The sequence below is a fragment of the Schistocerca serialis genome, chromosome 1 (assembly GCF_023864345.2).
Source record: "Schistocerca serialis cubense isolate TAMUIC-IGC-003099 chromosome 1, iqSchSeri2.2, whole genome shotgun sequence".
Lineage (NCBI taxonomy): Eukaryota > Metazoa > Arthropoda > Insecta > Orthoptera > Acrididae > Schistocerca > Schistocerca serialis.
In genome coordinates this window covers 424,584,782-424,598,406 of record NC_064638.1, presented here as the reverse complement: position 1 = coordinate 424,598,406, position 13,625 = coordinate 424,584,782, and the positions used below count along the sequence as shown (strand labels likewise).

The following is a 13,625-nucleotide window of genomic DNA, read 5'->3' as shown; positions in this document are numbered from 1 at the left end:
GAAGAGCATACAAGTAATAGCTAAAAATGTTTTTATGGAGGGATAAAATTTCTGGGGGTGGATTCTTCCTTGGGGGATACTGAAATATTTTTTTCTTTTTTAATTTCTGAGTGGAAGTGGGGGTTAGTTTTTTCCCTGAAGGGATTATTTCTCCACCAAACACACCCCATGTTTCATGTATAGTGAGTCGTGTAAAAACAGACACAAATTAATGTGGCGGTTGAGAATGGGATGTCTCTCAATAAGAAGTATCCAAGAATGGGGGAGCATGCATCCTAAGCCTTAATGACATGTTGTGTCTTATCACATGACATAACAAATGCCATGTTGGCTGACATGATAGCATGAGTTGTGTTATATGACATGGCATCAAGTATCATGTCCATTTACTTGATATGATGCATAATATTATATGTCAAGGGTACTTTAAAAAAAAAAAAAAAAAAAAAAAAAAACACCAAATGTTTCAAGATGTTTTTATTTTTTTGTCATTGAAGCTGCCAGATTAGTTGAAAAACTAGTTCCCTTCTTTTACATCCCTAATTCTGCCCAGGACATATATCCCTCTTTTGTGTTATGCTAGGAAGTTTCTTCATTCAGGTTAATGTGTTGGCCATGCAGGTAGACCTCTTCTGACCCAACTTACAAACAATGTTTAATCCAAAATGTTCAGTACTTCTACCTCACAAATTTCAAGCAATGCACACAAAATAATGTTTTCACTAATACTGATAAATTCCTACAAAGTTAAATGCACCTGATATTGACTTCAGTCTGAATGCATTTCCCAGCATGGAACTGAACACCTACCTTGATTAACCGAAATGTAATATACAGTCATCAACAGTAATATAGACAGTCCATAACTACACGCTCACAGTTAATATTATTGTTGTTTACAATTGTGTATTCAGTCAATGCTGCAATTGCAATAAATTACTCACTCTGCACAATATTCAATATAGTCACAATTCACCCACTTCCTTGCAATCAAAGTTATGGAATGACTTTGGATAACATTAGCAGCAAGGGTCGAAAATGCTCTATTTTGTTACCAACAATATAAGGAATAGGATAGACTGCTACTCACTGTAAAGATGACCCACTGGGTTGCAGACGGGCACAACAAAAAGACTGTTACACATGGCTGCATATGTAAAGCTCTTTTCGTTGTGTTTGTCTGCAACTCAACAGGTCATCTTTAAGGTGAGTAGAAATCTAGCTTTTCCCTTATACTGTTGTTATTCCAACCTGTTTCCATGGTTTTATTTTGTTATCTCTATACTAGCACAAAGTCTATTGGTAACCTTTTCGATTATCCTCCATTTCTTCATTTGTTTATGCATCATGTCCTGTAACTGTCACCAAAAAAGGAAACTTTTGGAAATCCAGAACAAGAAAAGGTATGCAAATCTTAAGCTGTACACTGCATTAACGATAAACTAGGATTATGAATAAATCCTTTGCTGTATCTAAAGTTCTTGTTTTGTTAGTGGTCGATTTCAGTGCTACAAAGCACCTCCTTTAGAATCCTTCAGAGATGCACTGCTTTTTATAGATTGTGAGGTGAAATGATGGGAAACTACCATGTAGAGCTGACCAACAGAAAGGGCACTTTTGACAACACCCAATAAATCAGGATCATTAAATAGAACTACTTCTTCTTGTTCTCTCTCTCTCTCTCTCTCTCTCTCTCTCTCTCTCTCTCACTCTCTCTTCCCCCCCCCCCTCCCCCAGTAGCTGCCAGCATCCATGATCTGTCTGAAGATGGATACACAAAGAAAAACTACAAGATTAAGTCAAAGTATATCTATACAACCTCATTTGTTACAAGAACAGTTAAAAATTTACATTATTATTTTTTTGATGTAGTGATCCTGCTTTTCAATTCACTTGGTCCGTCATAGTACAATCTTCTCAATACCTTAAGGAAAAAAAATTTTCAACTGAGTAAAAAGTCACATACACACCACTTCCTCCATATTTCCATGACCTCTTAAACTATCTTTACATAGACCAAACAAATGCAAATCTGATGGGCCAAGATCAAGAGCATATGAAGGATACTCAGACACCTCAAAATGTTTATTCTGAAGAGTTTCAGCAATGTGAGCAGAAATATGTGGATGTGCGTAATCATGCAAACGAAGAATGCCATTTCAAAGATTAGATTATATCAGATCAGATTTACTTTAATTCCAATTGACCCGTAGTGAGGAGGTCCTCCAAGATGTATAGAACATGTCAGAAAAACAACAATACATGACAAATATTTACAACTCAAACAAATAAGCTAATGTACATTGACATTTGTTCCAAATTTTGGGTTATAACTCATCGCAAAGACTTATCACTGTAATGTTTACTATGTACCACTTTTCCAGTTAGTGTTCCAAAATTGGCCCTCATGCATTCCAAAAAAACTGTCAGCATAACTTTTCTTGCAAAGGGCTGACTCCTGAATTTCTTTTTGCGTGGTGTCTCCAGTCCATGCTCTCCATAATTTTGGTCGCTGGTTCAAACTTGTGAGCCAGTGCTTCATCTCCAGTAATGATTTATTTCAAATGTGTTCTCTCATAATGTTGGTCCCTGGTGGAAATTGATGAACCAGTGCTTCATCTCCAGTGACAATTTATTTAAAAAACATTTTGCCTCTGTTAGCATGATGGTTTAGCATGACAGGTTATCACATGATTATGCCTGTGCTCTTCACTGAGTTCTTCACACAGATAATACAAAAGGTGCATAAGAGCAAAAAGTGAACTTGTTTGAGAATGCTGAAACCTGGCACAAGTGAGGGAAACCATGTCATCTAGCAGCTGGTGAGCATATTAAACCATGTTGCCAAACTAATAATGGTTAGAATGAAGCTGCAGATACTTATCAACTTCAATTGTATCATTGTCATCTTAATATTATTTTTGTTCGTACCAGCTACATATAACTTAATAAGTTAGCAAGAAAACTGCTACTCTGAAAAAAGGCTACTGCTTACTCAATTTCATCAAATAGCTGCTTTAATGTTCTGCTGCTAAGCTTGCATGGATACACCAGTATTTTTCAAAGAAAATAGTTAGTTACATCTGAAACAACAGGGTTCTCTTTACAATACACTGGGGCCATGTGTAAATACATGCACAGAGAGAAAATTTGTTAGCCTGGCAACCAGGTGGAATTGATACCAATTAAAGTTTGATTTTGGCATGCTGGTGCTCATCATGGGATGCAGTATATTTTTGTTTATACAGGTTTCAAAAGTTTTCTTGTCAGACATGTTTCAATCATCTAGGCCAACTTTAATACAGTAATGTCACATCATATCCTTAGTAAAACAATGATAAATGTGCCGTGAACAAAAATGGGACTATGTCAAAAATATAAGAAACACAAATTTTCAATCATGGAGCAAAAAAATATTCTCCTTATTCTTGTATGTGCACTAAGAGTTGCTATTCAATTCCATAATTAGTTACACAGCCATCTACAACTGTTCTCCTGGATTAGGCATTTTTTCTTCCAGTTGGCTTTCTATTATTTTTCTGCTTCCCACTACCCCACATTACATTTCCCCTTTTGAAATCGTTGCTCTTGATTCTTATGAGTTGTTTGAACGCAGTAAATTTTAATTTGAGAATCAAAAAGCCTTCATCAGTCATGTCTTGCACAAAGTAACACATTTAGCTTTGATGGAGTTCCTGCCCTCGTATTCACATGGAATGGAACAGGAAAGATAGGCTCCTTAGATTGGAACAGAACCGAGACAATTAAAAGTGTCAAATGTTAACAGTATTCACAAAACTATGTCAGTCCTTAACAGTCCCAAAACATTGCTTTTTGCCACAATTTGGTGATGGCCATATTTCGGGCAGACAGTTATTTATCATGCAGAAATAAAGTACTCTGCAGAAGTTGGTATAAGAATGGCTGTTTTCTCACATGAGCATGTCACTAATGAGGTGGGATATCAACATTACATGATAGGGATACAAGGTTGACAGGAATACAAGGTTTCAAATTGGTACATGGGACAGGACTGGTCTTCCTTATCATTGTCATGGCCCACGAGCCAGGGTTCTGGACATAGGAGAAGCATAAAGAGAGAGACAAAGGTGTTTCATGGGTAAGATGGGCAGCAAATCAACAGTTTGGCAGAGGCAGGGCTGATATCGGGGAGGGCCTCAAGAAAGGCACGCAATCCTCAGTCAGAGAGTGTGGTCAAGTTGTTCCAGTCCATGGTGATATGGAGTGTTTGGAAATACTTCACTGAAGCTGCTGTTGGGTGTATTTAAGAGTGCTATGAATATGGCAGGAGACAACTGAACTCTTCTTTGCACTGTATGTTTATTTCTTGGCTTCCTCTGCTACACTGATATCAGCATAAAACATATTAGTTTTTTACCAAATAGATAAGATGTATCTGCTTTTCTATTGATGGTTGGTTGGTTGATTGATTTGAGGGAGGCGACAAATGACGAGATCAAGGGTCCCATAAGATTAGCAAAGGAAGTTGGTCGTGCCATTTCGAAGAAAACATCCCTGCATTTGCTTCAAGCGATTTAGGAAAATCACAGAAAACCTAAATCAGGGTGGCCGGATGCAGGTTTGAACCTCCCAAATGTGAGTTCAGGGTGGTAATTCTATTGATGGAACTATTCACAAAGATGCCTTCTGGCTCACTGATAGTCAGCTCTAAATGACAGTTTCCCATCATTTCCACATGAAACCTTCCAACCTCACCATCTTAGCATCTGTGGTAAAAGCAATGTGTATATGCTGACCTTCTATATAAATAGAATTGCTCATAACACCTTTATCTCCATTGCTAATGAAAGAGTAGCTTGGTGGCTACACAGTTAAAATTTCAACGTATAGGTTCAAAATGTTGAAGGTTTTAGTCTCCATTCATCTTAGAATATTTATAATACTTAACAAAACATAACTCCAGCAACAGTTCACGAAAAATCAAGATGCCTCCTGGTTTGGATTGCATGTTAAGCTTTAGTCAGTCGTAACTGGTTGGGTGACCCTGTTCTCACATCAGAAACAAGGACATGCCATATTCAATATCATAAATCCTAATAGAGCACTGTTTTGTTGAAATCAACCTTCTGATTGATGAATGTTTTGCTTTGCTTTATTAACCCAAGGAGAGACCTTCTGTACTATTTCACCTACCATTAAAAATACTGCATGATCTAAAAAAGCAAACAAGTATTGTGCATAACAATACTGTCCTGGCTCACTATATACCAACCAACTAGCACAATGACTTTTTTTTTTTTAATTAGTGCTCTGAAATGAGACCCACCTTGAGAACTATTGTCATTAAACCTCCTGAGATGGCTTCCCATACCCTTTAAAATTTCATATTGTGGTCATTCTTCGCCTAATCCCACCCAACAATATAAATTCTTATGCGAAGGATCACATTCTTTGGCCTACCGCAAAATCTATTCTATGCATCTTACTACAATTTCCTATAGCAGTAATTTGATTGGTAAGAACTGTTTCACTACTGCTAGAAACAATGACGAAATAACCTCATATCTGGTGATAACCACGATTCAAGCTTTAATGTTAGCATAATGACATCTATCTCAGACTCTGCTACTGACTAATGAACAAGTGTGTTTATGTCAATAACACACTTCTTATCACTATTCCTCCTCCTCAGCACAATGGCCGTTTCTTGATGCCTCTTTCAACACATAGGCAATTTGGATTATTTCTCATAGCACTTGCACCTTGTTATTTGCATCTTCATTTTGAAAAATGAAGAAACCACAAGGCAGTTGTTTAATCCACATTTTTTCTTGTGGATGGAACTGGTTCAGAACACATAAAACTGGTCTTGGAAATAAAATCACTTTCCTATTTATGCTCCTGGTCGCGTAGCATGGAGGAATGATTGTTATGGAACTTTCGTCCCTTTTACTCTTTTGCCATGGAACCCTTGGTTCCATGACAGCATGGAGTGAGTATGACAGATGATTAAGTGATTTTTTTTTTTTTTTTTACACTAAATCATGGAACTTTTAAGTGTTACAAAAGCAGTTGTGTACACAATAAAAGACTGTGGATTACGCAACCGTCCTTCAGTTTCTTTATTTTTCTAAATGGTCTTCTACAGTTGTGGCTGCCCCAGAAGAGAAACTCTTCGTCTACTTGCACCTTCCATGGATTACAATCCCATTCTCCTTCTATGATGTGGAACAATTCACTTTTCAATTATAATACAATTTCTCAGTGAAAAATAATGCAACATACTGACAATTTATAAGACTGACTTTTACATTTTTAAGTTCTCTTTTTCCATGTGTTAATCTGTAACTAACACTATGTGACGAGTGAGGTGGTGGGCTGGTTTATTGACGTAACTGAGTAAATGGTCAAATATCTGTATACTTCACTGCTTTCTGTGGCACGCTAAGGCTGAGTGATAAACAGAGTAAGCCAATTCTTCTAGTACTATATTTATAAATGTTCATGTCAAGAAGAGGATCTACCCTCCCTCTCTCCCACTTTCTTTTTTTTGCATATGCGCACTTCCACCACTTAAACGGTATCTAAGTGTGTTAACCCCCTCCCTCACTGCCTACACTCTGTTCATTTTGCCCTCATCTGTTTTCATCTCTTTCCTTGGTGAAAAATTATTTACCTTTTCATTTCTTCCATATTTTGCAACAGCTATTTCCCATTCTCCTGCACTGTTTGCTACTTATTTCATTTGTTTCTACTGCTACTACATTCATTCAGTTTTACTGCCAGTTTCCTCTCTTCAGTCTTTATTTTATCAATGTAGTCTATGTCTATTAAGATCCTTGCCTGATCTCATATGCTTTGTCACATTAGATTAAAAAACTTCTGATTTGAAAAGCAAATGTATTACTGGTTTTGTACACGAAACAATTGTTAAGAACTGTTTTTCCAAAATTAATTATTTAAAAATTATGTAAAAATACAAGACGAAATGATTCAGCACCTGGGAGGCAAAATCTTCAAAAACAATACAATAACCATAATGGAGTATGAACATTTAAACTACTTTGATATACAACCCATTTTCCAGCCATGACACACCATGTTCTTTTGGATTTCTTGCTTACAGACTGTGATGATATCTCCAATAACTGAACCTTACTGATAGGAAGGAAACTTGGGTTTGATTAATAATATGGAAACTGTTTACCTGCTACTGTTGTTGCTATGTCTTTGAAGAGAGATTCAAGTTGAGAATGCCTTTCTTTGTCTGAAACTTGGAGTTCACCTTTGGCCAAAATTTCTTTGCAAATTTCTGTCTGATCATCTTTCCCAAATGCTTTTATCAAATCATCTTTTTTGGCAACTTGTCCCTTTGAAACATTTGTAAATACAGTGTGGGTTTGCAATACTTCATCTATGTCCTTTTCTCTGTAAGGAAAGAGACAACATTTGTTTAATACACAATAAATTAGTTTAGATTCTGTTTCTGATGTACTTCTATGAAGAATTGGATTGTATCCACTTGTTTTACTGTGTAGATTAGTGTTTGCTAAATTACTCTAAGTTCTGCATAAATTTTAGTGCATGAGTTGAACTTTGATTGCATCCAGCAACTTCTCAAGTTAGTGTTACATTACTTGTGACCTAAGTAAAAATTTGTTCATAAAGAGTTGGAAGCTGCATTGGCCATACTCAACATGCTTCAGACTGTTGCCCTGGGCTGTGGAGGTGTTGGTGCACCTAAGACGAATATTTTGGCATCTCTGGAGTCTATAGCACCACCTGGGATCCCTGATGCCATTGCACGTTCCGATTTGCATGTTTCGTCCAATCGATCCGATTTGCATGTTCCATCCCGTTGACATTACCTGATGGTGCTTGGCAAACTATGCTGTGGTCACGAATCTCTGGACAGAAGGCGAAAGTGGCTACCAATTGCATGGCTGTCCTCTTACGTCTCAAGAACAGTTTGTGGTGTTGCCCACCACTCAAAACACGTCTGAATCAGCACATGATGCCTTGCCTGTTAGGTCTGTGGCCAATCTTTCTTAGCAGTCTGCAAAAGCACAGAGGATAGGATTGCTTCTTATTGGGAGCTCCAATATTAGACAGGTGATTTAGCCCCTCAGGCAAATAGCATACGGGTTGAGAAAGAAGGCCAATGTCTACTCAGCTTGCTTGCTGGGTGCCTTGCCATACATGTGAACAATGCTCTGCCAACAGCAACTGAGTGCAATGGGTGAACGCAGCGCAAATGACGGCTCATTTCAGCATGAATGGCACATGTCGCCCAGGGTCAGAAGCCACATTTTGTTTCTATAGATGGCTAACTGATTTCGTGGAGGCTGCTAGCCTCATTCATTGCAGGGAAGCAGAGATCATTTTATAGTGTTGTTCCCAGAACCAATCATGGTCTTGTGTGGAGTGCTTAAATCAGAGAATTGGATGTTTATTTGCAAATCTTGGATGTAGATTTCTCAATGTCCGCTATCAGATGGAGAAACAGATCAGGTGTGCACTAGACTACCTGGACAGCAGAGTTACATGTAGCGTACACTTGTGGGCTTTTTAGGGTAGAGAAACTGCTCCAAAGGCCCAATAAGATGTGTCCTGAGTTCAGACAGCATAGCATTCATCACAGCAGATCGAAGAAGCAAAATGTTAATATTGTTTTAGTTAACTGCAGGGGCATCTATGGAAGGGTCCCAGAACGATTTTCAAGAAACCAATGTGAATAGCAGAGAAATTCTAAACTCTGATAGCAATGGATATCGAAAAGATTGAATGAACACTGATGGCGGAAACATGTTGCAATAAAACCTACAACAATATCTAGTAAGATTAATAGAGATTCAAAATGCAAAATAATACGAGTGTAGATACGTTTTAAAGGTGGATCGAATATGGTCATCAGATGCTTTTGTGGACTTACTGCCTGAGCAGCAGTAGTGGCAGAACATTTGAGGGAAAACTTGGGAGAATATTTCACACAAATTTCTGGGTAATGTTATAGTTTTGGGTGGAGATTTCAGTTTTCCAGCTATAGACTAGGAGACTCAAGTTTTTCAAGCAGGCAGTAGGGACAGTGAATCTTGTGAAGTTGTTCCAAATGCCTTATCCAAAAATGCAGATAATCAGAGCACTTGACTAGTGTAGATCAAATCCTAGACCTGCTGTTGACAAACAGACCTGAACTTTTTGACTCAGTTGGCATAGGACAGGGAATCAGTGACCATAAGGCCATTACAGCATTACTGAATATGGCTGTGAACAGAAATACAATGAAAGGTAGGAAGATCTTTTTGTTTGGCAAGAGAAAAAAGAAAGAGATTTCAAATTATCTGGCTTGACAACAAAAAAATTTCATCTCCAGCATTGACAACGTTGAAAATCAATGGACAAAGTTCAAGAGTGTTGTACATACTAAATGTCTTTTTCCAAAACTGTTTCACAGAGGAAGATCACACAGTAGTCCCTCTTTAAAGGTGTCACATGAACGCAAAATGATAAATATCAAAACAAGTGATCAGCAGATAGAAAAGCAACTGAAATCATTTAACAGTACATGAAAGATCTTGCCTCTCATCTAGCAGCAGTGTACTGTAGGTCTCCAGAGCAGCAAAGCATTCTCAATGTTTGGAAGAAAGAAAAAGTCTTCCCATTTTCAAGAAAAGTCATCAAACAGACACACAAAATATAGGTCTATATCTCTGACATCAGTCTACCATAGAATACTGGAACATGTTTTATGCTAGCAAATTATGATATTTCTGAAGACAAAAGTCTCCTCTGTAGGAATCAACAAGTGTTCTGAAAACGACTTTGTAAAATCCAGCTCCCCCTATTTGTCCACAAGGCCCAAAAAGCATTAGATACCTGCACCGAGGCAGATGCTGCATTCCTCACCTTCTGGATGTGTTTAATACAGTTCCATACTGCCACCTAATGAACAAAATACAACTGTATGGAACATCAGACTAAATGTGTTATGGGTTGACGAGTTTCTAGCTAACAGAATACTACACGGTCTTCTGAGTTGAGAGAAGTCATCCAATGTAAAAGTAACTTAGCACGCGCTTCAAAGGATTGTAAATTTTCACCGTATGTTTGGTTACAAGTTCATTTAGTAAGTACAAAAGTGTCATAGAGATGCACAGTCAACTAAATGGCAGACACTGCAAGAGAGGCAACCTGCACCACAATATGGCCCACTGTTAAACTTTCGAGGCATGCATTTCTACAAGACACAACCAATATACTTTCCCTCTTACATGTATTTCGTGAAAAGACAGTGAGCAAGAAGGTGCAGTGGTTAGCACACTGGACTCGCATCTGAGAGGACGATAGATCAAACCCACATCTGGTGACCCAGATTTAGGTTTTCCATGATTTTCCTACATCACTCCAGGCAAATGCTGGGATGGTTCCTTTGAAACGGCATGGCCGATTTCCTTCTCTCTCCTTGGCACAATCCCAGCTTGTGCTCCATCTGTAATGACTTTCCTTCTCCCTCCTTGTGAAAACACCATGAATACAATATTGGAGAGATTTGAGTCCACTCATAGGCTTGCCAACAATGTTTTTTCCCAAGACTACATGTGACTGAAACAACAAAAGGGGGAAGTGACACAGGTATGGAAAGTATCTCCTGTCACACGGTGTATGGTGGCTTGTGGAGTATAGATGTAGATGTACATCATATATATATGACAATTATTAAACACGAAAGTACAAAAAATATTTATGCCATACAATATTTCATTTGAAGTGACCATTGGAACTTGCATTTCGTTTCAATACATAAATGGTCTGTGGTTTGTGAATTTTCATTAAACGAAGTGGGTCTACATAATTTCTATCTTTCTATTTAGTTGTAAAAGCGCAGCACAGATTAGGGGGGCTAGGCAGCCTCTATCACACATATCATGTTTAGTTTTTTCATAACTACATAGCATTTTTTTTCCAACACAATTCTTCTGGGTGTGTGACAGTTCCATGGTGTAAAATTCTTCATATGTGTATCTGTGTTCTAAATGTAATGTGGAAAGAGGCTAATACGTTTCCAAGCTTCTTGTTATGTTATAGAGTGCAGGAACTAGTGAAACTTCCTGGCAGATTAAAGCAGTGTGCCAGACCAAGACTCGAACTCCGGACCTTTGCCTTTCGCGGGCAAGTGCTCTACCAAGTGAGCTACCCAAGCACAAGTCACGCCCCGTCCTCACAGCTTTACTTCCGCCAGTACCGCGCCTCCTATCTTCCAAACTTAACAGAAGCTTTCCTGCGAATCATGCAGGACTAGTACTCTTGAAAGAAAGGATATTAGTAGAGCACTTGCCCACGAAAGGCGAAGGTCCCGAGTTCGAGTCTTGGTCCAGCACACTGCTTTAATCTGCCAGGAAGTTTCATATCAGTGCACACTCTGCTGCAGAGTGAAAATCTCAATCTGGAAACATCCCCTAGGCTGTGGCTAAGCCATGTCTCCGCAATACCCTTTCTTTCAGAAGTGCTAGTCCTGCATGGTTCGCAGGAGAGCTTCTGTAAAGTTTGGAAGGTAGGGGATGAGGTACTGGCAGAAGTAAAGCTGTGAGGACAGGGCCGTGAGTCATGCTTGGGTAGCTCACTTGGTAGAGCACTTGCCCGCGAAAGGCAAAGGTCCCAAGTTCGAGTCTCGGTACGGCACACTGTTTTCATCTGCCAGGAAGTTTCATATCAGCGCACACTCCACTGCAGAGTGAAAATCTCATTCTGCTGGAATTAGTGTTCCGAAGCTTTAGTGTTTGATGAATTATTACCTTTACTCCTTGAATCATTTAATTTGAGTTCACAGAGCAATTTGGTAAATCATGTGGATTCTCTTCCATTCTTACTCCCCACTGGATTTAAAACTTCCTAATTTCTGCAGCTTTTGTGCTATTTATTAGGACTTTTCATTGCTCATCTTACTATTATTCCAAACAGCTGAATTTACTGCTCTATTTCGAAGCCACTAAGCTCCATCAATGTGTCAAGGTGTACACTGCGCATCCACAATATATCATCGAACATAAGGCAGCTCTCTCGTCCTTCCTCAGGTATGAAAATTACTTCTTTGGTCCATTTCTCTATCTCTCGATTTGCACCACCACCGCCACCATCACACTTTCCACTGGGTGATACAGCTATTCTTTTAACTTTCTTCTGTCCCTCCACTCCTATCTCTTCCTTGGTCCCATCCCTATCTCCATTCTGTGTAACATTCTGTCACCTTCAACTCCCCCCCACATTACCGTCTTATTACTCCCCTAGATCGGATGCAGTCAAATGTTTGATATGAGATGTTGGCTTTGACCAATGACACAGAAAATATGCGACAAACACCATAAACAATATGGCAACTACAACTAGATATTATTGATTTTTCAAAATGGGTTAAGCTACAGATCAGTCTGTTACAACAACTGAGCCTTTGCCAAGTCACAACCAAACTGTTACCTTCCAATCTAACCTATACCTCAGGCTAAGCTTCAGAGCAAAGTTTCACCACAACCAGTTTCTCTCTCTCTCTTTTTAAATTTGCATTCACATTCATTGTTTTAGCCAATTAACAACAAAATGGTGAGTTTATGGACCGAGAGGTGACGTGACAGCAGCCATTAACATTACGTCTCTGGCCAAAGAGTCAACTCTTATCGAACAGTCCTCTCGACCCCTTGTCTATTACACCATATAATATCATCAGTGTTCTGTAACATTAGAAATTTATGTGTATGTGACGTATTTACAAACATCCTGCTCTGAAAAAGAGCGAAAGATCAAAATCCTAGTTCTGTTCTCCACTTAGCACCCTCTGTATTCCCAATGATTTATTTATTTCATCTTGAGCTTTTGCATTATCGTAATTCAATTTAAGTTTTGTCTGTTGCATAGTTTTGATATTGTGCCTGCCAAAGTGTAGGTCACATCATACAGCTTAAGAGTCTGGAGTACAGCCTTTTGATGACTTTTTCCTTTCCTTATTTTGAACTCTTATTACCCAGGTTTTAGAAGCATATTCATTTTTTATGAAAGCTTGTATAACATCTTGACTTATTTAACACAGCTTTTCCCCTTACTGCAGACACCCTTACATTTACATCCCTGCATTACTTTTGGGAAAAATCATAGTTTCAACTTGGCAGCTGCCTATAACAAAACATTCACCACATTTGTATTAATAATAATTTAAAAAATCATGTGACTCAAGTTTTTATTGACATTATCCTCTCCTCTTTCTTCTTGCCTACACCCATAAGAAAGGCCGAGGTAATACTTAGATAACTTTATTCCAATGTTTGGGAAACCAAGACTGGTATCTGACAATACTTTCAACATAAAACTGTTAGAATTAGTGTTGGTCTGGGAGGAGTCTTTTTTTTTGGGGGGGGGGGGGGGGAGGTTGGATATTTCAGGCATTTCGACTGGGGCCTCCAAGCTGCCTCTGTTTAATAAGGAAACAGTGATTTCAAACTGTCTTGTCTTCAACATTTGCTGGTAGTACATCTTCCTTGTATCCAACATAGCCTGTATACGATGATCCATCTATTTCAGTTTAGAAACTTTTTGATGCAATAAGGACATACACAATATATTTTCACTTAAAATAGCAAATAGCATGTTTTCACAAC

At 38.5% G+C, this 13,625-nt stretch overlaps 1 protein-coding gene across 1 annotated transcript in view; it reads right to left on the bottom strand.

The window, feature by feature from the left end:
• The window catches only part of LOC126472194 (ribosome maturation protein SBDS), a 56,843-nt gene that overhangs the window by 42,234 nt on the left and 984 nt on the right, over window positions 1–13,625 (bottom strand). Inside the window, exon 2 of the mRNA XM_050099919.1 lies at window positions 7,190–7,410. Within this exon, the coding sequence (XP_049955876.1) occupies window positions 7,190–7,410 (221 nt within the window). The remainder of the gene's footprint in view (window positions 1–7,189; window positions 7,411–13,625) is intronic.